Genomic DNA, 25,935 nt, shown 5'->3' with positions numbered 1-25,935 from the left:
GGCAGTGTTCCCAGACAAAATCACTCTGGAGAATGGTACATGACTGTGCATTTATAATGAGCAAACTTAATGCTCACCAGCAGCAGTATTTATTTGTTACCCTGCTGTTGGCATAATAACTAAGAGGGGTAAGAAGTCTGATCTGCCACTACTTTATGCCATCTTTGAACAATATTGTTTCTTCCAAATGAGTCCAAGAAGTCATTTATTGTCAGGAGTAACATATTAACATATTAGAAGTAACATATTAACATATTAGATCCAAAGTCTCACAGCAGATTCGTACTTGAGTACAACTCCAGCTAAAGAGCAACCTGGTGGATTTCAGTAAATCCAGAGTTGGTTAACGCTGCTGCTTGGATATTTATACTGTTCCTGATTTCTCTTCCAGCACTTCTTGTTACATAAACACATCTGAATGAAAGAACCTTGTTACTCTGATAAGAAAACTCTCTGCAGAATCCAAGTTCATTATGGATAACACAAATACATCACTAAGATCAAAATCAAGTGTTTTCCCATTTGATATTCAAGTAGAAAGAGCCTTCTCGCAGAAACCCTGCTATAAAAATCAATGAGCAACTGAGGAATAGCATCCAGCAGCAGCTGCTATTTCTACAAGCTTGTAATTTCACATGGAGCAGAATCACATAGATTTTCTAGACATAGCTGGCATGGTACTACAAACATGAAGCTGTTGTGCAAAATTATGCGTTGAAACATACTCTTAAATACTTTGTTGTACCCTTGTTACTGAGGGTATATAAAGAACATCCTTGTTTACGTAATTCTACCAATCATCTTAAATGACAGTGACCTTCATACTTTAGTCCAACAATTGCGTATAAATTTCCTGACATACACACACACTAATATATGAGCCACTCTGAGTCTCAGAAAACCAAAGAATTATCCTTGCAGTTGCATACACACTTCATGTGATGTGACAGGAGAGAGGCTGTGCTGTCCTGTAGCCACAATCAGCAGCATCACCGCATCTTGTGCTGCCCTAAAAAACTTACTGCTGAAGGAGTACAAACATAAGAACACAGATTGAGAATTAAAAATAAATAAATAAATCAGAATTTTTCATCCCTAAGCTATATATCAAAAGTTAGAAGGTGTTTTATTTTTCTGAGGTAGGTTTTCAGCTGGTGCAGCCTGATGTTACAACTTTGAAATAATTATAACCATGTTTTATTCATGTCCGTGTTCAGTTCACTCTGAAACTTGTCTTACTGTTCAGCTGACAAACAGCTAGTATACCAAGGGTAGCCACATGCTAAATTAGGTTTAAATTATAACGTATGTAAGAAGGAAACTACTCACTATTTCACCTCAGTTCTTAGATTCACATCTACTGAGTGTCTTGACTAGTCATGACTAGTTAGAAAAACCTCCACAGTGCAGCAGAGGACTTCAAAATAAAACTAAAGGAAAAGAAATTTACTTTGTTTAAATTCAGAAATACAACAGAAACTCAGCACAGATGTACAGCACTTGCATAGACAATTTCCTTTGATTTTATTCTCTCACATGATTGCTTCAGGAATTGTAGTACTGCTGAGATTGTGACACATGACCATCTGGGAGCTCCATCTTGAAGATTTATTACTTTCAGGTATATTTGCATTTCCATATACAGAACATTTAGTGCTGCAGTTTCCGTGGTAAGCAGTTCCTGTTACCAAGCTGTCACTTGCGCTGCTCACTGGATACTTCTGTATACTGAATACTATCTGTATTCTTCCCAGGTTAGAATTAGTCATTTTCCAGAGTAAAACCCTGTCATTATTAAAGTTTGCAGAGGTTTTGCTTCAGGTTTTCATGTCATATATACTTTATAATTACAGAACTTTATAGGCAAATACTATTCTTGGACTACTTTCACAGTCAGTAACATTATTTTTAATAAACTACACTATAGTAAATGAAATCTCTGACAGTTTTGGTAACCATGCATTTAGTATTTAAAAGCACCAGAGTTGCTTTTTCAAAATATGAATACAATTACAGACATCTCATGTCTATGCTGTGATTTCATTTTTTTTTTTAAATGACTCGTGACTTAACAAAGTTTACAACATGTTAATGGAGGATGAGTTAGTTCGAATGTTCATGGTGCAGACACAAGTGATAACAACCAAAGGAAAGTAGAGACCACCTTGCATCATTTTGCACTGGTCATTTCTGTCATTGACAGGTGAGTTTTTCTTTTTATAAAAAAGTCAGGGTTTTATTTACATTTCACTTTGAGTTTGTGCTTAATTGCTTTAACAGATGAGGACTTTTTGCATGGTTATTCAGTGGATGGGGTAAGAGAAATAGGTTGGACTTTGCAGCTTTTGGTCCCTTGGAGAAAAAAAGGGAAGTTACTCTTGTGTTCCCACCCTGGGGCATGTGGTAGTATTTCCCCCTTTTAAACCAAGTTAAGCCCATTAAGCTGAAGAAAAGAATTTCTGATGTTTTAAGTGGACAGCATCAAAATCCTGAAATAAACTAGCCTACAGAAAGTAAAAATTTTCCTTAGCTGTAGATGTATTTCAAGTAACAAAGTCTATCACTTCAACTGATTTGTTTCTATCTTGTTGGTCGCTGTGTAGACTGACAGAAGCTCATGGAATTTTATCTAACCCAGCTATATCCTAAAAATGAGATTTCTTTCCTGAAACATTTTTAAACCTTCCAAAGTTAAATGGAGAAATACATGTAGCTTAACTCAAATACGTCTGATTCTTGAAAAATGACACTTTTCCTGGCACCAAATATCTTGAAGTAGTGGCTCCTCTACTGTGGGTGACAGTAAATAATATCAGACAGAAAGAAGTCGGCATCTAGAATTTATATGAAGAGTTACAGACACTTTGACCTCATGCAAAAATTGTAGCATCAGTCCTGCCTGTGTTCATGAATAAATTTCAAAGTTCACAAAGTTCTGCAAGGAAAATCAAAACATGTCTCAGACCAGAACACTGTGCTCACACCCTAGACATTGCTCCTTTCTTACATTTTCACCACTTACTGTACTTGCAGTGCTAACTATGTTTTTAAAGGAAAGGTAGAAATGGGAGGTGGACATCAGAAGTAAGCATACTTAAACATTTCTTACCATGAGTGCTTAACAGTTATTAAGAAGACTTTCCAGAGTAGGAACAACTAAATAAATAATGCTGTTTAAAAGGCAGAAAATTGGCTTCATGTCACACAGGACATTAGTGTAAATTCAACTGTCCTAGCTGTGTAGGAAGGCTTACAGTGATTCACATAGTGAGCTTCGACTCCTGTGACTAAGAACACTGCCAACTCTGTACTGTCCCCCTTTCACAAATCATGCTGTAAACTTTGGCAAGAAATGAAACAGTAAATACTATGATACGCAGATGCGCATTGCTTGATTGTTCAAATGGTAAGATACCTCTCCCACTGCTTTCATTAATGAGGGCTTGCTTTCTGGGGCTTTCAGTCCTACTGTGAAAGCTCACATATAGTCGCGGGCCTTACAGGTATCCACAGGCCAAGTAGAAGAGACTCGGTTTTTCTGAGCAACTGCTTGTCATGTGGATGAGGCAGCAAAGTAAAACCAACAACTCTAAATCCATGTTGTTTGAATGACCTTCAAGTACAATAGAGAAACCTCCAGTCAATAGCTAAAAGAGCTATGCTAAGCTTCAGGCTGCTAAGGTATGACTAGGCTATGAGGATAAGCCGTCTTCATCACAAAAGGTAGATTATGTCACAGATTTTCCCTTGCATTTTCTGCCTGTCTTCGGAGCCTGTATTTTATCTGAAGTAGATTATCCTATAAAGGTATCTGCAGGAGACAGACATAAAGAAAACTCATTCTCTCTTGCTATTTAGACTAATAATAAAACTAGGCACATCAGTCCCCCCTAATCAAAAGTCAGTAGATATTCTCAATAAAACAGTTATTTCAGGACTCTTTTAAGTCAATTAATTTTACAACATCGTTTTGATTGTTCTGAACCAACAACAGTTACTTCTTTTAATAGCTTCCTGATTTGCATATGAATAAAAACACTAAGATGATTACATTTGCCTATTGTGCAATACACTGTTTAGTGATTCGTATTATTTTGCACAGCTGATTCTTCCCAAAGCTCAAAGACGTGTCAGTTCATGGGCACTCTAGGACCAGACAGCACTCTCCTTCCCAGGGGACAATGGTCCACACTCATGACAGAAGGAAATGCTGTGCTTGGACATGGCCAAGGGGAGACACACTGCCACAATCCTTACCCACGCACCCACTCCAGACCATCAGGAAGGAGGGGAGCTACCCTCCTAATTCCCAGCCAGCCAGCTACAAGGCCCACACAGGCTGTGCAGAAGCTAATCAAAGAGACAATTCAATACTTGCATCCTCTCCACAACTAGCAGAAAACTAGTGTAAGTCATGGAACCAGCAACTTGTCTTGGGTAACCAATGTAATGAGTGATGGTAGGTTGTGGGGTTTGCAGTGTCCTGCTGTGGGTTTTGGAAACCTCACCTTTCTGTGGTAAACGGGTGCTGGCCTCACACATTTTTGAGGCTATTGGATTTCTTAGCAGAAGGGAGAGTCCTGCTACATTGAACTTCTGCTTAGAGTGAAATAACTACATGGAAAAAGCTATTTCACTGGATAGGTTTCTCCCTATTGTAAATACTATGTTGGTCTGTGCCATTACCGAAGTAACTCATGAATTAAATATAGCAAAAACACGAAAGAGCATTTGCAGAGCTAAATTTAACTAAGCCACACGGATTTTACTTAGTTTTTCCTTAAAAACAAGCCCAGACTGGAGTAAAATGTCAGTAAACAAACTGCTTGTCCAGATCCTTCCTTGGTGTGCGTCTGGAGAACAGAACTACAATTTCCTTTCCATTTTGAATTTAAAAGTTATTTTCCTCCTGCATGCTCCTTTCAAAAAAACACTGTTGTCATCCTCATAAGCAGAATCACAGGGGAACAATTTATCAGAGAAACTCCAGTACAACTCACTCTATGATTTATATGTCCATTCACAGTGGGGAAGCACTTTGGTGAGTTACAAATTACACTACTAGCTTCTTGGAAATTCCAGATGAAATCTCAGGGTCTGCTTCAAGCCAGCATAACCCTTTCCTTGTGAACTAAACCACGCTAGTCCTAAAAGCAGGTACCAGAAAATTTTAATTTAAAAACAAAGAATCTGGGAGATGATTGGGAAAACTGAGATGACAGGCTACATCCTCATCTGAGATTCTGAATCAGACTAACGTACCTAATACAGCACTGAGTACAGTCTGACCTGTTATGATCTGAATGTAGAGTTTTATTGTAATTTTGTGCTTCATCGAAGAGAAGAAAAATGTTTTGAAGCTAGTGCAGAAAAACAATCTGAGACCATGTAGACTCATCTGTTTTTGCATCAAAGGGAAATGCAAGGCATGTTCCCATAACTGAACCAGCTTTCCAGCTTTTATTTTACAAACCTGGAGAAGAATTTCTTGCATTTTGTAAGATTAAAACTTCATGCATGCAGAACTGCTCCTAAACACCCTTTTCATATATATTAATGTAGGTTTTCCACTTGGTTGTTCTACCTTTAGACAAGAAGAGGTCAAATTCTGACATCTGTCTCTAAGCACTTCTCTTAAATCTTTCAGTTCTTCCAAAGCCTGTTTTTCTAAGGGATTCAGACAATCACAGAATCATCTAGGTTGGAAGAGACCTCCAAGATCACCTAGTCCAACCTCTGAGCTAACACTAACAAGTCCTCCACTAAACCATATCACTAAGCTCTACATCTAAACGTCTTTTAAAGACCTCCAGGGATGGTGACTCAACCGCTTCCCTGGGCAGCCCATTCCAATGCCTAACAACCCTTTCAGTAAAGAAGTTCTTCTTAATATCCAACCTAAACCTCCCCTGGCGCAACTTTAGCCCATTCCCCCTCGTCCTGTCACCAGGCATGTGGGAGAATAGACCAACCCCCACCTCACTACAGCCTCCTTTAAGGTACCTGTAGAGTGCAATAAGGTCGCCCCTGAGCCTCCTCTTCTCCAGGCTGAACAACCCCAGCTCCCTCAGCCGCTCCTCGTAAGACTTGTTCTCCGGACCCCTCACCAGCTTCGTTGCCCTTCTCTGGACTCGCTCAAGCACCTCCGTGTCCTTCTTGTAGGGAGGGGCCCAAAACTGAACACAGTACTCGAGGTGCGGCCTCACCAGAGCCGAGTACAGGGGGACAATCACGTCCCTAGCCCTGCTGGCCACACTGTTTCTTATGCAAGCCAGGATGCTGTTGGCCTTCTTGGCCACCTGAGCACACTGCTGGCTCATACTCAGCCGACTATCAACCAATACTCCCAGGTCCTTGGTCATTTCTTTGATGACTTCCATCCATCTTCACTTGTAATACAAAATGTTACCTATTCAGAGGAGACTGGTCTTTATTTACATTTTTTGATGCTTCCTTCACTCAACGATCAACTTAATGCTAATGAACTCACACTTCCTTGGATTTCAGTATCTCAAAATGTGTATATGAAATGTGTTCTCTCTTAATAAAACTATTAATGTCTTTACATTCTCTACAGTACGTGGGTCACCACACTCAGTTTCCTGGTTGTATAAAGTATCTCACTTCTCTAAAGCTGCTCCGCATTTAAAGCCTGATCCACATTTCATAGGTGTTTGCTCAGTAGCCTTTCCTTAGGCATGGATTGAAATCCTCAGGCCAGCCTTACCGCAATTAAAGCTTTAGTCATTGTCACTGAGCCTAAAGACTCAGCATTTATCCTTCACTATGAGCATGGAAGCTTCATCCCAATTACTTTATTGTATTCACTACTGAAGTATAGCTGCTACTGATTTGGACTGAAGATGAAACACTTTTATGGGTTACTTCACTTGGCTAAAGTTCACAGGATCGCAGAATAGTTTTGTTTGGAAGGGACCTTAAAGACCATCTAATTCCAACCCCTCTGCAATGAGCTGGGACACCTCCCACCAGAGCACGTTGCTCAAAGCCCCATCCAGCCTGGCCTTAAACACTGCCAGGAATGGGGCATCCACAGCTTCTCTGGGCAACCTGTTCCAGTGCCTCACCACCCTCATAGGAAAGACTTTCTTCCTTATATCTAATAGTAAATCTCCCCTTTTTTAGTTTAAAGCCATTAACCCTTGTCCTATCACTACACTACCTGACAAAGAGTCCCTCTCCAGCTTTTCTGTAGGCCCCCTTAAGTACTGGAAGGCCACTGTAAGGTCTCCCTAGAGCCTTCTCTTCTCATGAGTTAACTCATTTCCTCATTAACTCAAAAATTTAATTCCTCGTTAACTCAAAAAGTTAACTAATTTCCTTAAGATGTACCTTGCTCACATTGATAAACTAAAAGCAGGTGTCAGAAATATCAGTGTCTTTTATATCTATCTCAGTTCCTGGGGAACTTTTAGCCTTTTGGGGAAGTGATGGTTACCTGAGACCATGGAGTGTTTTTCCTGATGGGAACTTTCCAAACTTACATTTGGAAGCCAGAAATGGGCATTCTGTAGCAAACAGTTAAACCATAATTATTCAGTATGCCTCCTATTGAAAGTGGGAAATTAGGTACTTCAGTATATTAACTATGTATGTCACACATCTGGCAGAATAACATTTACCTCACTTGACAATTCACACTTAAATTTGCCTTGAGTGCTCAGGAAGGACCCAGTTCTCACAATGCATCATTATGCAAACACATACAATTACCCCTGTGACTTACAATATTGAATTTAAAAATTTAGTCTAGGAAAAAAGCAATCTGTTTACTTCAGAAATTCCTAAAACCACCAAATTCATAGTGACAAGAGAAAGTATAAATTTGATGGTTATATCAGTTCCGTATGTGAGAGGACTTAGTGTCATGACTGCATTGGAAACAAGTAAATAAGAACATGATTAGCCAATCATTTTCATAATTCTGCCCAGCAACACTAAGTAATTATATGATGTTTATGTAACATTGACATAATACAATATGCTGAAGTCAGTTGTACCCATTGTATGATCATATCCTGAGAATTTGTTTCAGGCACAGTATGAGAAAGGGAACCTTTTTATTACATTCTGCTATATTAATGCAATGGTATTTGTAAATTTCTATTTGAACAGCACGTGATTTTCTCCCTTGAATAAATTAAATATTTGAGGATTTGGTCCTATGGTAATATCAAATAGAGGATCTGACTAAAACCCAAAACTGATCTGAAATTCACAACTCTGATTTATCATCCTAGGCATGTTATCTCTTTCTTACTGAGTTCTGTCCCTGCCCTTCAGTCACAGAGTTCTATTCTGAAAAGAAAGCAGCACAATCAATAGAAGTTCCAGGTTTAATGTGGTAACCTATGTCACTTTTTCCTAGGTTTTGAGAACCTTAAATGACATGTTATTTTAACAAATCTTCTGTGTTGTTAAGTTGTACTGCTATTTTTTCCTTCCAAAATTGATGTCATCAGCAAGTGAGTCATTTTGACCTCAAAATTTTAAGGCTAATTTCAGAATTTGAAAGGACTAAAAATATAAGATGAAAGGAATATGCATGCTGAACAAATCACTACATCTTTAGCATACCATGAGAAACAAAGCAAATGTTCGCAATCAATGCAAAACAAATAACAAAGTTAAGACTGTAGTAACATCTGAATGATTTAAATGCATTCATCAGTTTTTTTGCTTGATTGCTATAAGCCTTTATGGACAGCCAGCTGAGCAGATATGCTTGGCATAACAGTGTTATGCCATCTCATTTGTTTAATCAACATTTAATCTGAATATTTAATTGAAACTTCAGAACCTGAATCAAAATTCAAAGAACTACCAACTGTGATCGCCGCTTATTTGACATGTTAATAGATCTATAGATTTAAGAACCAAAGAAGACGATTAGAGTGTTTTTTTTTTTTTACTGTAATCTTCGATATGCTACAGGCTGTATACTTCCACGTGCTTACCTCTAAGTCCTGTAACTGGTAATTCATTAAATTACAGTTTCCATAATGGTATCAGCCTTGATGACTCCAACAGCTACTGTCAATGCTTATGATAATTATCATCTGCTTTTAGATGGCTATGCGCCATATTCCTAATTTGTATCTAACTGGCTGTTATTATTAGCCATTGGTTCTTGAAACAGGGCTAAATTAAAGACTGTACTTATTAAAGTGTCATACTTCCTTCTTGGAAAAGTACTTCTACTCTCTAAATATGACCAGGTTTAGACTGAACTCAGCTCTTGGTAAGGGCTATTTGGATTGCTGATTTCCAAATAAATTGACAAACACAGCTCTTTTCTTGGCTTACAAATCAATGCTGATTTTTTTTTTCCAGAGTTATTCATAAATATTCAATCATGGTTTTATGTGAAGAAATAATTTCTGATATTTTTTCTGCTTCCTGATTGGACAAAGACGGCTAATGAACAGGAGGAAAACAAACCAAAAAAATCCCTGGTTCACAGAAAAACACTACAAACAATCATTCCATAAACATTTTTGCAAAACACCCTACTCTGGAAATGGTGAACAATACAAGAGAGAAACTAGCTGAAATTGAATAGCTGATCAGAATTTGAATGAATGCTGTGAAAGTAATATGGCTCATGTAATTACCGAGGGAGTTACATATGCTTTCATGGGGACTGAATTTGGTTCATGAATTCCAAATGAGCCAGTGAATGACTTCAATTAATGGAATGACATAATAAAATTATCAATAAAACTGAAGAAATTTTAAAGTGGAACTTCTATCAACTGTATTAACTACCCTCTCTTAACAGTTAATCACATTCTGTCAAGAATTTGAGAAACAAAAATCTGACCTCCAGAACTTTGAAGTAACAAATGATATAGTACAACATTAATCAAAAGAATGTTAAAATTGAGAATCATCTGACAATTACTAAAACATCAATCTCCAAGTGCTCTACATGTGTTATAATAACTATATTGGTTTTATGCTGAATTTATAGCATAAGCGACAATTGGTTTTTAAAACTGCAGATTGAAATGCCAATTTCCAATTAGAAGAGACATCTTTAAAACATGGATAACTCCAGTAATTGCTCCATAACAAGCAGACCTACAACTCTGATCTATTTAAAATTAATGGACTTACAAAATATGAAATACTCAAATTGCATCAGTTTGAGACACTACAGCTACCCAACATGGCTGTTTTCTTTCTCCAAACGCCATTAATTAAAAACATTTTCACTTTAGCAAACAAAAGACTTATCCTTCTTTTTTGACTGGACTGTGTATTTTTGAAATTAAAATGAACTGAACTTTGGACATTTTTAAACCTATTCCACCCTGCAGAGAAAATGTTAATAGGAAATTGGAAGTTCATTTCATTTTTAAAAAATATTTCAACTCAGTACTAAAGCAACATATGGAATATCCACATACTGTGGTTATGCAGCCTCAGAAGCCTAAGTCTTTGTTAAAAGAAAAAAAATGCTTGGACATTTGTGAGGTACCACTGAAATAATTAAGATTCTGACTTCTTACCTCCTCATGGGTCACATCGTGTCCAAGGCCAGAGACAGCAAGCTCCACTCCAGGGAAGGCAGGGTATACCTAGGGCCTGGTATCTCATGCCTAGCTGGGGGGTATTCTCCAAGGCAGCACTGAGTGCGAGTGCCATGCTGCATAGCACAGCTGGCCTGTATGCAGCTGTTGCAGAGATCGCAAAGTGTTTATAACCATGGTTGATGGTCTCAAGCTTGTGAATACCACTTCACTGCTGCTGAGCTACAAGCTGTATTCCTTTGTGAAGATACTTTGTCCCTCTGTGGCAGTCCTCCATTGCTTTCAGCAGGTCTAGTACCCAACATGGAGAAACTCCATGGTGCTCTGTACATAGAGTGCTTATTTGCTAAGAGCCAAAGTGAGATCTCTGACTGGACCAACTTCAGGCTTCTACATCAGGATGTTAGCCAACCATTGCAGAAGTCAGCAGCAGCTTCAAAAACACAACAGCCAGTATATTCAGGGGATGTTACCTCTAAGCTTTTTGATATCAGCTCACTGGGTATATGTAATAAACTACTGTAAGCCTATGCACCTGAACCAAACCAAGTATGAAAAGCAGCGTTAGCTTTCACCGGCTTAGTGTTCAACATGAAAAGCACAGAATATGAATTTAAAATCCAGTGCCAGATTTATCATCTAGGAGCTCAGCGATATTTCATATGTTTTAAAATATTTTGATGCTTTAACTTGTTGAAATCCTCTCGGCCAAAAGAATCCATACAAAAAATTATATGCTACAACACAAGAAAAAAAATTGCTTGAAAATGCATGTACGTTTTTACATCCCAAAAAAGAACAGTTTTGATCTCTTGTATAATATTCAGACTAACAACTATAATCTCTCATAAATTAAAACAGTACATGAGAGCTTGAAATGCTCTGATAATTTAAAATTCTTGAGCACTGCACCTGTTCACAACAGTTTGTTTCAATGACATTTTCAGCGTGGGTTTTGTAGTACAGATACTTGAGGAAATTGTAAACTAGAGAGAAAAGTTCTTAGAGTGACCACAACAAGCTTAGTAAGTGTGCTTTGAATTCTATAAAATGCAATGTTTTGACAAGATATTAAACAGCCTGAAAACCAATTCCTTTGATATTCTGCTTACCCTATTTTCCTGCATCAGCCTCACCCATTTTATAAAATACTGAATAAGTTCTTTCCAGTTAAACTATAGAGACAGTAACTGTATGTCCATCTCCTCCTATATCAATAATGCTAACATAGGATTTAGTCGTATAGAAAGGCAATAGAATTCAACATGAAGCGGATAACCCTAGGGCTAAGAAGTACAAAAATTAAAATTATTTTATTTTTGAAACACACATCATCTATGGCACAGCCCATATTCATTATGTTTGATAAATTAGTAAAATGAAGAGACAGGTTTGACTCTGGTTCTACTACTGTAAAGACGAGTTTAGTTGGTCAGTTGAAAAATACAGTCTACGAATCACTCACAGTCTATTTGCTGAGACAATGAACATAGTTATCAGAGCCATATGTGTAGTTTACAAGCTAATAATGCAATACTAGTGATCCTCACCTGCAAATGGACAACTCTCTTCAGTTTAAGAGAATCTCCTCTACATGGAAATAGATACTGCATTTGAATGAGATAGGCAATACAGAAGACTGGGTAACAGGTCACATAATCTGTATCAACAGAAAGCCTCTTGAATCAAACCACTGCTAGCACAAAAATAATTTACTCATGGCAAATGGTTCAACATAAAATCTGCTCCAAAACTAGAATCAGATTAACAGATTCTCTTTCTGAAACTATGCACTGAAGTTAATGAGAATTTTGCCAGAATCAAACTTAAAAACATACAATAGGAAATTCTATATTCTTTACATCCTAAATTCCACAGAACATCTGTGCACCTGTTCCATAGTCTAAAGAGGCTGCAGCTTTGAAAAGGTCTTCCATGGGTTTAGCTTCTCAGGCACACATCAGAAAAAATGCAAAACACCGAATTTTGCTTCCATTGCTATCAAGGTCACAGTTTCTATTAACTTTACTATGATCAAACCAGGATTTATGCACTGAAAGAAATCAAGAGAAATATAAAGAGCCTCAGTAAGCTACTCAGCAGGAGTACGTTATATAAGATATTGTCAGAGCAATTAGGCCTTTTAAAGAATATAGTTAAAATAAAAATTAGAATCCATAAATGCTTATAATCATCCTTGCTAGGCAGTTTCACGAAATCTGCAAGTCACCTTATCTTCTATTAATTGTATTTTTACTGAGCTGAAAAACCTTAGATTAAAAAACAGCTATTCTAGTTCCACTAACATTTACTGCACAAATACCCTTGTTCCCAGGAAGCATGTCGCATGTGCATGAAGTAGTGTTAGCACCAGCGCTTAGATCATTCCACAAGCCTTAGTGAACAAGTTAAAGGAAAATGAGCCTAAGTTTGTGCTCTGTCAAATGCAGTCTCGGGCAGAACACTAAGCACAGACCCCTGTGCAGGGACGTTTGATCTGTAGAGTCTGCAGACAGAGACTACAAGGAAAAAGGCTGCACAGCTGTGAGAATCTCAGGTGGCCATGCTACGAAGTACATAGGGCTTAACTCGGTGCCCAGCAGTGTGACCTGATCGCTGAAGCCCAGTTGTCGTGTCTGTCCTGAAAGAATCAGGCTGACCTGCTAAGCTGCCACTCTCTTGATGCAGCTGCTTCACTTTGTATGAATACTGATGTACTCTGGCTGTATGAAGAGAGGAAAAACCTACTCTCTTCTGTACTGCACAACGTGACTTTTCACTGCTAAGTATTTGGGCCAAGATGTAATTGGATGCTTTGCACAGTTCAGTTTTTGTATAGCACTCTGTGTTTCTGCACACATAATTATTAACAAAATAAATATCATAAACCACATAATTGCTAAATTCAAGTCAACATATTAGCAGGTCCTTAAAAAGAAAAGGTACTATACAGAGCAGATGCGAGTGGAACTCAATTGTCTTATACACAGATGTTGAATATGTCTAACATTTACCTTGAAGACAAACATAAGCAGCCATCCTTAGGTAGCAAGTGACTGACAGCTGTTAAAACAGCTGCTCTGCTGCTTTTTCTTTCTTAGAAAAAACTCCCTGAAAGTGTTTATTGTAGATGCTTCACCTTCAGGGCAGTGATTTTTCAAGTTTGAAGGGTCAGTCATTGATCCAGATCAGCAGGCTTTTCTCTGTTCATTATTTCCTGAAATGTGCTAGTATCAGTGGCTGCTAGATGTGGGGCCATCTGGTTGATGATATTCTTACACAAAGCCTTGCTTTGCAACACTTAGGTGTTTCACACACACACATAAAAACATGGTCCTACTTCTACATAGCAAAAAAAAATATAAATATATATATATATATATGAAGTGCAAGTATTTCATTATAGTTTCTAAGAATGCTGTATTTTGGGTCTGGAATAATTATTATTTCTCTGAGTCTAATTTCCAGCTGCAGGAGAAAAAGAACATGTATTCATCCATAAGCCATCTAGAGATCTGAGTCATCACAGCTATATGCTGTTCTCAAACTTCAGAAATTCCCTTATCTAATACTTTTCTTGACAGCAGTATTGTGGTGCACTGTTGGCAGCAGAATCAAGACTGTCAGGGGAGAGCAGCATCAGCATTCAGTACTTCCATGATTTTATTTTTAAAGCAAACGGAAAGGTGCCATGGGAAGTCTGAACTGTAGGGAAGGATATAATGACATTTTATCTGTTAATTTCTCATTATAGTATGGTTTATAATGGTTCTTGGTCAGAGTACTTCAGATACACAGAAAGGCACTCCTAAGAGGGCTTGTGCTTCTGCTTCCAAATTCTCTAAATGGTCATTCTAACAAAGCACATGGTTATTCTCCCAGCATTCCTAGCACAGATGATTGTCCAACACAATGCAAATCTTACTAGACACAGGAATCTGAAGAAAAATTTTCACACTAACAGACTTAGTACAATTAAGGTTCTATTAAAACTCAATTTTGAGATGCTTGTATTTGTAATGCCTCAATAACCTGAAGATCACATTAGTTTTGCTCTGGAGATGTCTAAATTACTCATTGAAAATAAACTATCAGATTTCTTTCTCTTTCTTTCTTTTGTATTTATTTATTTATTTTTCCCTCCAACATATTTGCCAAGAGATTTTAATTATTTTGGTAATTATTTGATGAATATCTATGAATGGTTCCCTCTCCAGGGGCTTACAAATTGGGGTTCACCAAATAACTGGTGTTTGTGACCAATCCTGTACTTTTTTACTGAGTAAAAATGCCTTCAGTGATAGCTGTTTTTACTCATATATGCTCTTGTTTACAAATTAACAAGTATCTGTCTACAAACAACCACCATGCTAAGAAATTACACTGAAGAAAAATTAGTTTTTATGAAAATATACATGAATAACATTTAAAAAGGAGCACTCATAAATCATACAAAGAGCTTTTAGAAGCTCAAGAGAGTTCTTGTAACTGCTGCTTCCAGTACTTCACACGCTGTGCTTAGAATGCAACATGAAGCTTTCAGGTCAGAGCCTAATGCAGTGTAAGCTGGCACAACTCTGCTTATTGGCATGGCTTTCCTACATTGCTTTCAGTAGAGAAGCAATACTTCATAGGATAGGGCTGTAGTCATTTGTTTCTGAGTGTCAGTTCTGCAATCTATTGCAAGAACATGAAAGGATATGAATGGGTGAGTGTCCCTTCTCACCTGCATTTCTTTTCTAGTACTTCTCCCACCCAATCTAGTCTTCTGACACTGGTCCTCAACTTGAGTTCCTCGCAATCTAACTGTTTTATATTGACTTTCACATCCCTGGATGGGATTCCTGGTTTAACTGCTTATCAATTGAGAAAGATATGAGCCAGAAGCGACTGAACAAGGGAAGACACAGAACTGCCCATTTTCCCCTCAGTCCCAAGCACTTTTCAGTGTAAATCTGGACTTAAAACTTATCACTTCGTTGACTGATGGTACTTGTTTATCATCCAACAGTTATAAAATTCTAATAATGTGGTTTTTCATTTAAAGCAAAGAATCTTCCAAATACTCAGGAGAAGATTTAATGCAAGTGACATACTGTCACCAGTCTGCCTTTAAGATTACAGGCCTGACTAAACAGTGGTCTTAAACAACACCAAACATTCAGGCTCAGACAGTTCTCAGAATTAGGAAGAGAACTCACTTGAGCCTGGGGCATGTACTTACTGCAGCTACAAGCAATCAACTTTTGCATGCAAAACTGGGACACTGCTGGAAATGGAGCTCTTTAAGGTCTAAATGTATGACTGAAGAGTGGCTTTGCTCCTTCAAGTTCAAGAATTAAAACAGTATCTTAATGCTTTTATGCATGAAGCACTTAAAAAAATAAATCCCGCAACCCCACATAAACTTTATGTTTTGTACCATTCTGCCACAACTTCTGTTCTGTCTTCCCTTCTTTTCCTTTACATTTTTCTCCTGTCACCTTCTCCCTTACTTCCCAGTCTACCACATCTCCCAGTTTTCCAGTTTCCCTCTACCATCACATGGAAGGGGGTCTGCTTCTTCACATCCCCCCAGGCTGCCTGTATCCAGTGCACCCTCTTTGGCCAACTGCAGGCCATGGTGATTTGCCTCTGAGCTGTTTTCACGCAACTAAAGCAACATTTTTACCACCACTGAACAGTATAGTAGGAACCTGTTTTAACTACTGCTGTAAACTATATTACTCTGTTCTCAATATTGTCTGCAAAAGATGAAGTATGGACTTTATGGCAGGTACACAGTTACCTATTTTCTTCAGTGATTTCTTTCTTGAATGAAACATGCTAAAAGAAAACTATCCATATATACAATTCTGAAACGATTACTTGATGTCAAATAGCTCATCTAAGCTATTTCCCACACAGAAAGCTAAGAATCCAAAAACATTTGAAAGAGGGTAGTGGTGAAAAAAGAAAAAATAAAGTTACTCAGCTTAGAACAGAGGCTATAGCAATAACTACAAACAGCAGTTTAAACTGCATAGGAGGGAATAGATCTTGGCAGCCAGATCTAGCTCTGAAACAGTAATATGGTATAGCTGTGACAGCAAAGCTTTGCACCAGAGCTAACACCAGCTTCACCAAAACCTTCAGTCATACAAACCTGAACCATAAGACTAAACTTTTTGACTAACCTGTTTCTATAAGGACTGACAAGTGAGCAAAGTAATCCCCTTTCATTTCCCCTAGCATTTCACCACTACTAGAATACAACTAACATCTTACCTGTATCTTTTGTACTCACTAGGAGGTTCACTAAGATTAAATGGAATATTTATTCAAATATTTTTGATATGCTAGAGGAAATGCATGTGGCTGTATCTCTGCTGTAACAAGAGATTCTATATGTGCAATGGATATCTCTTAGAAGTATGAGAAATATTTTTTGTTAGAGCTTTCCCTGTTTCTAAAGTAATCTGTAACATAGAGAAAAGACTGTGCTCTTAAAGTTTTCACTCATGACCAGGATCTTGCTTGTATACACGCCATATTCACGTGTTTTTCTTGTTTGTTTTTTTTTTTTTTAATCACCATTTGTTACAAAATATATATAGTAACGGGAAGGAGACACAGTTCAAATTGTAATTATGAAAGGATCAGAATCTTGTCAACAGAATTTTCCCTTTTCCCTTTGTTATTTATTCATCACTACCTCACTTATCCTGAACTTCAGCTGACATTCAAAGGTAGTTCTTTATCTGGTGAATACTAAACTGTGCTTACTGAAGCGACTTTTTGTTGTTATTGTTGTTTGCCTCTTAACTATAATTAAAATTTCTAGTTGGATTTTACAACTATGACTGTAGTCAGATGATATGCCAGAATAGAGTTAGAGAACCCTCCCAAAAGATTTAGAATAATGGCTTTGGCTTCTGGGTGAATTACACAGTGCCTTAGCTAACGCTAAGGACTAGCTTAAAAACATCCTGGAGGCAAACAGTGGGTACTACGTAATTATGTGACAAGCCACAGCCCCTGCAATGAATGAGTCTGATGGATGGGATATTCAGATATTTTTGTCCTTATCATTCATAACTTACTCAAACATGATGTCACTAGTGATCAATATTAAAGGACCTCGCAAAGGAAGTCATTACAAAACACAGTTACAGCATGTGTAACTTGGCAAGGAAGTACAGAATCTCATCTGCATTTTACCAAATTCATGCTTCCAGCTAAGATATCCAGGTACAGAGGACAAGATTACTTTTTTGCGCAAAGTTTATATCTAAAATATTAGGATCATCTGTTTACTGTTTTGTCAATTCACATAACTGACAATTCCATTGCTAAAACCACATTATTTAAGTAGGGCACAATAGGGCCCCTTTTGAGAAAGCAAATGAGGTTGTCAAAGAAAAAAATAATTCAAACTGGAGGGATTTTTCAGAGGCCCCAATCACTTTCACAAATATATACATTTTCTTTATGCCATTTTTGCTTATGTTACTTTTCAGTGTTATATAATTTGCACATCTGTCTTTAACAAACATGTTCTAGATGATGCAAAATGTTACTTTTACTGTCAGGATTTGCCTAGAAATGCTTTCACCTATGCCCAGATGCTTGGCTACTCAGGGAGCTTTTATCCTCTTGTTTGCCCAGTTAATAAATACTAATGTTGTGTAAGAAAATAGAAGGACTTTGGTAATTTTAGTCTTTGGCACATACTAGAGTAATAGGACAACAGCAGAGAAAGAAAAAAAGGAGCTTTAAAAAAATATTTGATGATTGGGTTTTGATTTTTGACACAGATGGGGGCTGTACATTTGTGAAGAAGGGGGCTGTACATTTCAGATTTGTGAAAATGAGACAGTAAACATACCAAGTAAAGAAGATGTTTCAGATAATGTATAAACTATGAATATACTCATGTATGTGCATAAAGTATTTAAAAATGCATTGTCATTCACACACCACACACAGATCAGAAATGAAAGCTTTTTATCAACAAAACTGTATCAATGCTGACTCTCGTACTCCTTAAATTCTTTCAAAATGAATGAACAAACTTCTTTGTCAAAGTGCTACTATGTCAGTAATTCCTAACTTAGGGCAGAACTAATTTTCTACCTTTCTGTAATAGAGATACTAAACAGCATAAGGAGGTTTTGTTGCAGGAAAACAGTGACAGGTACATGATGGTTCCTCTTACACAGTCTAGAAACAGCAGCAGCAATATACGACATCATTAGCCAAACTAACCTGTGGTGTCATTCCATGGCAGATATACATGATTGGGATATTCTCTGTGTCTGGCCCTTGATCAAGGCACAAATCACTTTTCAAGGAATTCTGCAGCTAAAATAAACAAAAAAGAAAGAGATCAAGCAAGTCTTAGATCAGAAAAAGAAGTATGATTATATTCTTTTTTTTTCCCAATAAAATTGTATGTACTTGAAATATGCAGAAGTAAAAATACTTGTTGAAGTGAAGATATGTGAAGCACCTGGACTAAATTCTTCCTTGTAGATAATCTAACACTACTGATTTCAATAATGTTGCACAAGATTTCAGGGAGGGTAGGGGTCAAAAAGCCTTCAGAGAGCAATCATTTTTTTCTATAAATATATTTTTAAATATTTTTATAGAATAATCTATGCTTCTAAGGTACACCCTATATACAAAAGAGTTGTTTATTTATTTATATATATATATATTTTTTTTTTTTAAACAGTGTAAAGGTAGCTGAGGAGTATGGATGGAGTTTTAAACACAGGAGAAAGCCCTCTAATAAAACTGTTTTTCAGAATCACTCAGGAGATTCTTTTGATTTCTGGAAACAATTCAAAAAATCCTTTCTGCTGACACTTAGAGACTTCTAGCCCATTGGTATGCATTAGCTCTTCTTCACATTATTCAGGACTAACCCTTCTACAGCAATCCAGCCATGAAAGGACTGCAAAGCACTTGGCCTGGTTCTTCGCTGATCCCTATATGTTACCTATGCAATGCTGAGACAGAATTTTCTGTAAGTGAAGTGCTAAATTAATGAGCACAGATGGCTAAAAGGTCTTTGTAGAGTGTAATGCCAAAGATGTGGGTTGCATACCCATGGGCATGTAAAAAGGTGTACAGTGGTATAAGATTGGTTCAGAGAACACAAGATGGCAAATGTAGTTTGCAACCACCAGAGACTGAGCAGTCCTGCCAGCTGCGTACAGGGACCTCCTTTGAGAAAAATAAATAGATATGCTTAGAAAGGAAATCCAAAAGTGCAGTGGTATGTAAGAACTGGACAAGACAGAGACTGAAGTCAGGCAGTGAATAAAATCAACATAAACTCATCTTCACAAGGTTTCCAAACCTTAACTCCAAACCTAACTAACTTTGGTAACAGACATGACAAATCTCAATATCAAAGAGAAAAATATGCGCTCAATATCAATGTGTGACTGAAAAAAGGGAAAGATCACACCCATTTTTTAAAAAGTGTAGAAAGGAAGACACTAGGAACTACCAACTGGTCACCCTCACATCTGTGCCTGGGAAGATCATAGAACAGATCCTCTTGGAAGCTACGCTAAGGCACTTGGAAGAATGCAAGGTGATTTGTGACAGCCAACATGGCTTCACCAAGGGCAAATCAAATCTTTAAGGTTCCTTCCAATCCAAACCAGTCTATGATTCTATGATAATATTGGCCTTATTCTTAGGTGCAAACTTAAAGAATTAAGTGAAATTTCCTCTCTCTAATCTTTATATCCATTAGCCTTAAGCATAACCACAACCATGACTCTAATCGTAATCAGATATTAGGCAACACTCTTTATCCAGATCAATGATAAATACAAGCCTTATTTATTCAAGCCTGGATCCGTAACCGGCTTTAGCTTTTTAAAACCTCTTCCACAAACTCAAACTCTACCACTTGTCCTAACCCTAATATTATAACCTTTCCCAAAATAATTCCCATGATAAAGGAAGCAAAACACCTCTGCCTTGGCCAACATCAGCGTATGACTTATCTTAAAGGGCTGGCCCAGAAGTAAAACAGATTCAGAGACTTTAGGGTCCCAAGCTGTAAAAACAACCATGAACTTTAGCCCTAACAGCGGCAGTATCAGTGATCAGGCACTACAGAAAAAGAAACAAAATGCTAGACCCCTTTGAAAACAAAGATATAACAGGAGCTTTCCAGACTGAATTTCTCAAACTCTTTTCCCAAACAACAACTCTACAATTAAGATAAAATATTCCTAGAGAAATAAACACTACAGAAAACTGGGAATAAAAGACACTGGCCTTATGACTACAAGACTTGTTTCAAAATCTGAGGCCCACGTAGAAGCCACCACATACTAGCCTCTTGTACAAAGTCACAAGATTCTTAGAAACTATCCCTTTCCAAAATCTAATGGCTATGTGGCAACCCAAAATTAACTCGATAATGCAGTTTTAGACTAACGAGATATTAATTACTAATTATAACCCAAAATATAACCAGGTTGCCAGTCCCCCCACTGAAAACAAACAAACAAACAAATAAAAACCCCAAAGAAATAATTAGTACTGCCACTTGCTCCCTTTTAAACTTAACAGCCTTACAGTACACAGAGATATACTACTGAAATTTTGTATTTGCAAAATTATCTCAAACATGGAGCTAGAATCAGGGAACTAGCCCTACACAAAATACTTTTGGCCCCACTTATGTTGCTTTCTCCTAACTCTGAATGTACTGCAGAATTCATAAATCCTCAAATCTTTGATTCTCAGGCCAGTATTTTGCCAGTGCTACTGTATTATATTCTCTTCCTGACAGAGGGATCTGGAAGTTCTAGAATTGTCAGGACTGATAGTCATTTTCCTAATTATGTCACACCTGAAGTACCTAGGAAGAAGAAGAGCTCTAGAAACTTTTATTTCCCAAAACCTAGTCCCAACCTCTGAAATAACAAAGAGACAAATCTGCAGGTTTAAAGTAAACAAATCATTTTCTGTGGACACAGTGTGCTGATAACTTTTGAAAGTAACCCAAATAATTACTTCTGTGAGCTCTGGAATTGGTATCCAATGGATATCTCAAGAGAAATAGTTGAGAATAATGGAAATGCACATGCATCATCTTAAAAAAGAGAAAACAACCCACACCAAACCAAGTCACCCTACAATGTTTTTAAATGAAAGGCTACATTTAAACTATATATATATATCTTTCTGTGCATAATTTCATTCTATTATATTTGGCAAAAATAATTACTGCACGTGTAATCTAATACCATGCTGGGATATTGCAATACCTAACTTCAGTCCTTTTGAGCAACACAAGAGGAAAATGTCTCCATTTTAGCTTTTCGTTTCCAGATGTTCAAACGATGCCTATTCAGATGGCTTTTGTAATTTTTATTTTTTAAATTAATGATAATGCTAGTATTTCTACAAAAAGAAATTAAGACAGTTCATGAATAGAAGCACTTACAAGAATCAGCAAGCAGCTGACTTTCTTTGAAATATCACACCTTTCTCTATGTTAAGACTTGCAAGAGAACAGGAAAGCAGACATGAAGGAAGACTACAGATCACAGGAACTCTTAGTGTAAAGATTGGGGCACTGTCTTTTTATTTCATACAAGCATTTCATAAAACAGCAACCTGTGTATTTCATAAAATACTCTCCCCTTTACCTGTACAGATACTTGGCCACAGCTGTCCACCACTCCTTTTGTGGTAGTACAAATAATGAAATCACTCCTCCTACCTTATTTAGCTGATGAGGCTACAAATGTTCTGCAGACAAATGACTGGATCATGTGTTTTATTATGCAGTACCTTAATGTGCATGTTCTGCTGACCAGTGAGTTCAGTATTTCTGTAATGAACTCTCCTGATTATTTTTGTTTTGCATATAGCCAGCAAAAGCTTTCAAAGGCTGATGAAAAGTCTTGGCAGAATATAAAATCATAGGGTGACTGTTCACTGTCTTTCATTTCGTTTTACATGATGCTGAGTTAATACTAAGACTACGCAACAAGTACCTTATCTAATCTGTACCTGTAAGCAGAATCATGCACCTATCAGCAGCTATATACTACCTTCTCCTCAGGCAACTCTGCACCACCATCTAATAATGATCATGGTACCGCTGAGTCAATGGAAGAGGCTCCTTGCATGCAGGTCTGATTTTGGCATTGTTCTGAGCTATTTTGGAAGTTAACCATCATGCCACACATTTAACAATGGCCTAAACCTTTGTTGGAAGTGTTTTCTTTTTGGATTGTATGAAAAGCCAGCACAATCATTTCAGTTGATCATCAAAGGGGTCATGGAACTTTGTGGGGCATATAATCACTTTAATTGCTGTAAAAGAGCTTCTGCTCTAGGGAACATTCACAGTCTTCTCAGAGCCACACTGGCAAACTGCAGAACTCATGCTTCTTTTTGGGCAGAAATGTCTCAAACAAAATCTTTCACTTGTATGAAATGTAACTACAACTCTTAGTGGTTACATTTCCTAACTGGGATGTGCATGCAAAAAACAAAAACAAAAAAACTAACAAATTGAATTCACAGAAATAAATTTTCGTGAATATAATACTGGATAGAGAATGAGAAAAGGACATCCTCACTCCACTAGCTTATTATGTGCCCATATTAACTTACTACGTTCATCTTCCATGTCGTGCACACCTATCCTCTCTGTTTAGATTGCCGGTTTTCTAGGGGCAAGAATTGTCTCTGCTTTAATTAGCACAGTGCAACTCGAGCATGATTTCAACACAGACAAGGGTACTAGTGTCACACAAGTAATGACAATGATAATCCCAAGATAGAAACATTTGAGGCTCTGGCTACAATATTAAGTAGCCTGCAGTTGAGATATTGAGCCTATTTTGTTAATTCACCTGCTGATTGCAATCCTTCCAACTGACATCTCCAATATGCCTAAAAAATCATGCTTTCAATATCAAATGGAATGCAAGCCATGGAACAAAATGAAAAAAAAATCTGGGATGAAGACAGTATACAGAGTATCTCAGCATGAACTACAGCAGAGCAGCAATCTCTGTCAACTAACCAGTCTATCGAATAATTTAGGGATTTCAAGTTTATCTCACTATTTTACTTGAAGCCAGGCATTGTATTCATGAATTACTTCCATGATTACTCCCTTTTTCCCCAACACCTTTTTAAAACAGGAAATGTAAACAAGATCCTTACCACCCCATAGGCAACAGTATCTGAATACATTCTCATTTCTGGATACACACTGACAAGATACCACCTAAAGGTCTTGCACTGGAGCTTCTTCCTCAGGGCCTTCCTCTCAGAAATATCACCAATATCAATTCCAGGGTCCTGCACATAAAGAACAGAAAAAGTAGGAAACACATCAGTGATACACTTTCTTCTGTATAAATTGATCACCCAGAGTCTCTCCTCATTGCAAAGATGACCACGACCTATGATAATCTCCACCTGCTGGCCACAGAGTGTTTGTGTTACACACACATTCTGCAAGTGCCCTTACCAAATATAATATAGGTCACCATGGTGGAGTCTCTTTCAAAGTCTGCTCTGGTCAATGGAAACACTCTTACTGAATTCAGTGCGGTTTAGATCTAGCTTCCAATGAATATAACTGTTGTTCTCTAATATCCTGGCACTTTCCAAATCCAAAAGCAATTGGCAGCAGGTAGCAAGTTGCCCTGGAAACAACTTTATTGCTGGCATCCCACTGTGGCCTAATCATTAGTATATTACACTTTCTGGCCATTTCTGAAGTCTGGGTTTATTGCTTCACTGGAAAGAGCAGAAGCCCTGGTCACCTTTCTGAAATATCACTTATTAAATTTCTATGGTAATGTAAAAAGAGAAGTTGATATTTTTGTTAGAAGCAATGGTGGAATGTTCTCTCCCCCAATTTTTATTTTCCTTTACATTTCTGGCTAACCTAATTTCATGTGACATACTTCTTTGTAGATCATAAAACGTGAGTTTCATAAAGTCCCTGTATATAAAAATCAATACTTTATCACATTAAAATCATGCAACAGAAATTTTTAGAGAGGGATCTAAGTGCAAATCCATGGCTGATGTTTGACAGGAAGTAAAGTGAGACATTTTGCTCTACGTTGTTCTCCACCACTTCTGCCTCGGAACAAAATGCAGGATAAATAAACTTTCTTTTAAACAGCAGACTTTGCTGGGCCAAAAATACCCCAAAGATTTTGTTAGCCACAAGATATTTATTAAAAAAAACACCCTCCCCTCTAAATCGGTCCATTGCATCCCTGCTCCTTTCTCATGCAACGTTGCATGCAGCCATGTTTGTTTCTTCACATTTTATTGTATGAGGTAAAAAAGGGCATCTGGGGCCTCAGTAATCACATACTTCCATGCAGCTGGAAATGGAAAACAGCTTACAAAAGGCACACTGGCTTTAATACCAGGAACAATTGAGTGTGTTCCTTCAAAGTGGAGAAGGTAATGGGAGGGGGGGAAAAAAAAAAAAAGAAAAAAAACCATAGGGGAGGACACATGCAGAGCATAGCTCTTGTTTCTGACACTTGAAAAATCTTTCCTTGGGGTTTTAAGTGCTTTTCCAAATCTATTTATCTAAGTAGTTATGATGCAGAAATCACCATGGTATCTGAGATCCCCATTAGAAGCCTTCAGTACTTCAGAGCCACACACAGAGATCCCAAGAGGGCAGTCATTTCACACTGCCAAATGAGTCAAACTCCCTTTATTATTATTAGCTCTCAAAGACAAAAACCTTTGGAAACATTGGATTGTGGGGCTTTTCACAGATTTGGGAACTCTTCCATGGAAAAAACAGGCCCTGTGGTTAACATCTTGGAATAACATATTTTATGGAAAGTCCCGACTCTTATAACTACATTTCAATGACCCACTCAGTCCATTACCAGTGCACTATTTCATCTGCTTCCAGGTAGAGAATTACTCCTATAGTTATCCACTTGTAAAACTGTACTTAGTCATGCTATCCATCTGTCCTCTGCACGTCTCTCATGATCATGTCTTGACATCTTTTTGCCTCAGCTTAAGCTACGTTTGTTTTGAAGATTTTCTCTCTTCTGCATTTCACCTTTAGTTTAATCTTGAGATAAGCAAAGATGAAACAAAAATATTGCTACCCAGTCCAATATCTGAATTTGACCTAGTCCATCCCCATCCAGCCTTTTGCAGAGTGTATCTTTGCACCCTGCCTAATGGAAGTCTGTATTAAAAGGATGTAAGGATGTAAGGATGTAACACAGGATGTAAGTTACTTTTTACATAACTTTACGCTGAATACTCCTTTCTCATTATGTTTTTATACCAGCCGGAGACTGCATTGCTCCTAACCCTTTGATGTATAAAAGCAGTCTCA

General features: G+C 37.5%; 1 protein-coding gene across 9 annotated transcripts in view; it reads right to left on the bottom strand.

The window, feature by feature from the left end:
- Positions 1 to 25,935, bottom strand: part of GALNT18 (polypeptide N-acetylgalactosaminyltransferase 18) — a 225,635-nt gene that overhangs the window by 24,471 nt on the left and 175,229 nt on the right. For all 9 annotated transcript variants that reach the window (XR_014585551.1, XR_014585552.1, XM_083840007.1 and 6 more), the window contains 2 exons: positions 23,760 to 23,897; positions 18,804 to 18,899 (listed from right to left, as the gene is read on the bottom strand). Coding sequence is in view for 7 of the 9 variants with exons in the window: in XM_083840007.1 (XP_083696133.1) it covers positions 18,804 to 18,899; positions 23,760 to 23,897 (234 nt within the window). In the remaining 2 variants the exon portion in view is untranslated. The remainder of the gene's footprint in view (positions 1 to 18,803; positions 18,900 to 23,759; positions 23,898 to 25,935) is intronic.

Source organism: Anser anser (genome assembly GCF_964211835.1).
Source record: "Anser anser genome assembly, chromosome: 5".
NCBI classification, from domain to species: domain Eukaryota; kingdom Metazoa; phylum Chordata; class Aves; order Anseriformes; family Anatidae; genus Anser; species Anser anser.
The sequence above is the reverse complement of the archived record's forward strand: the minus strand, read 5'-3'. Positions and strand labels throughout refer to the sequence as shown.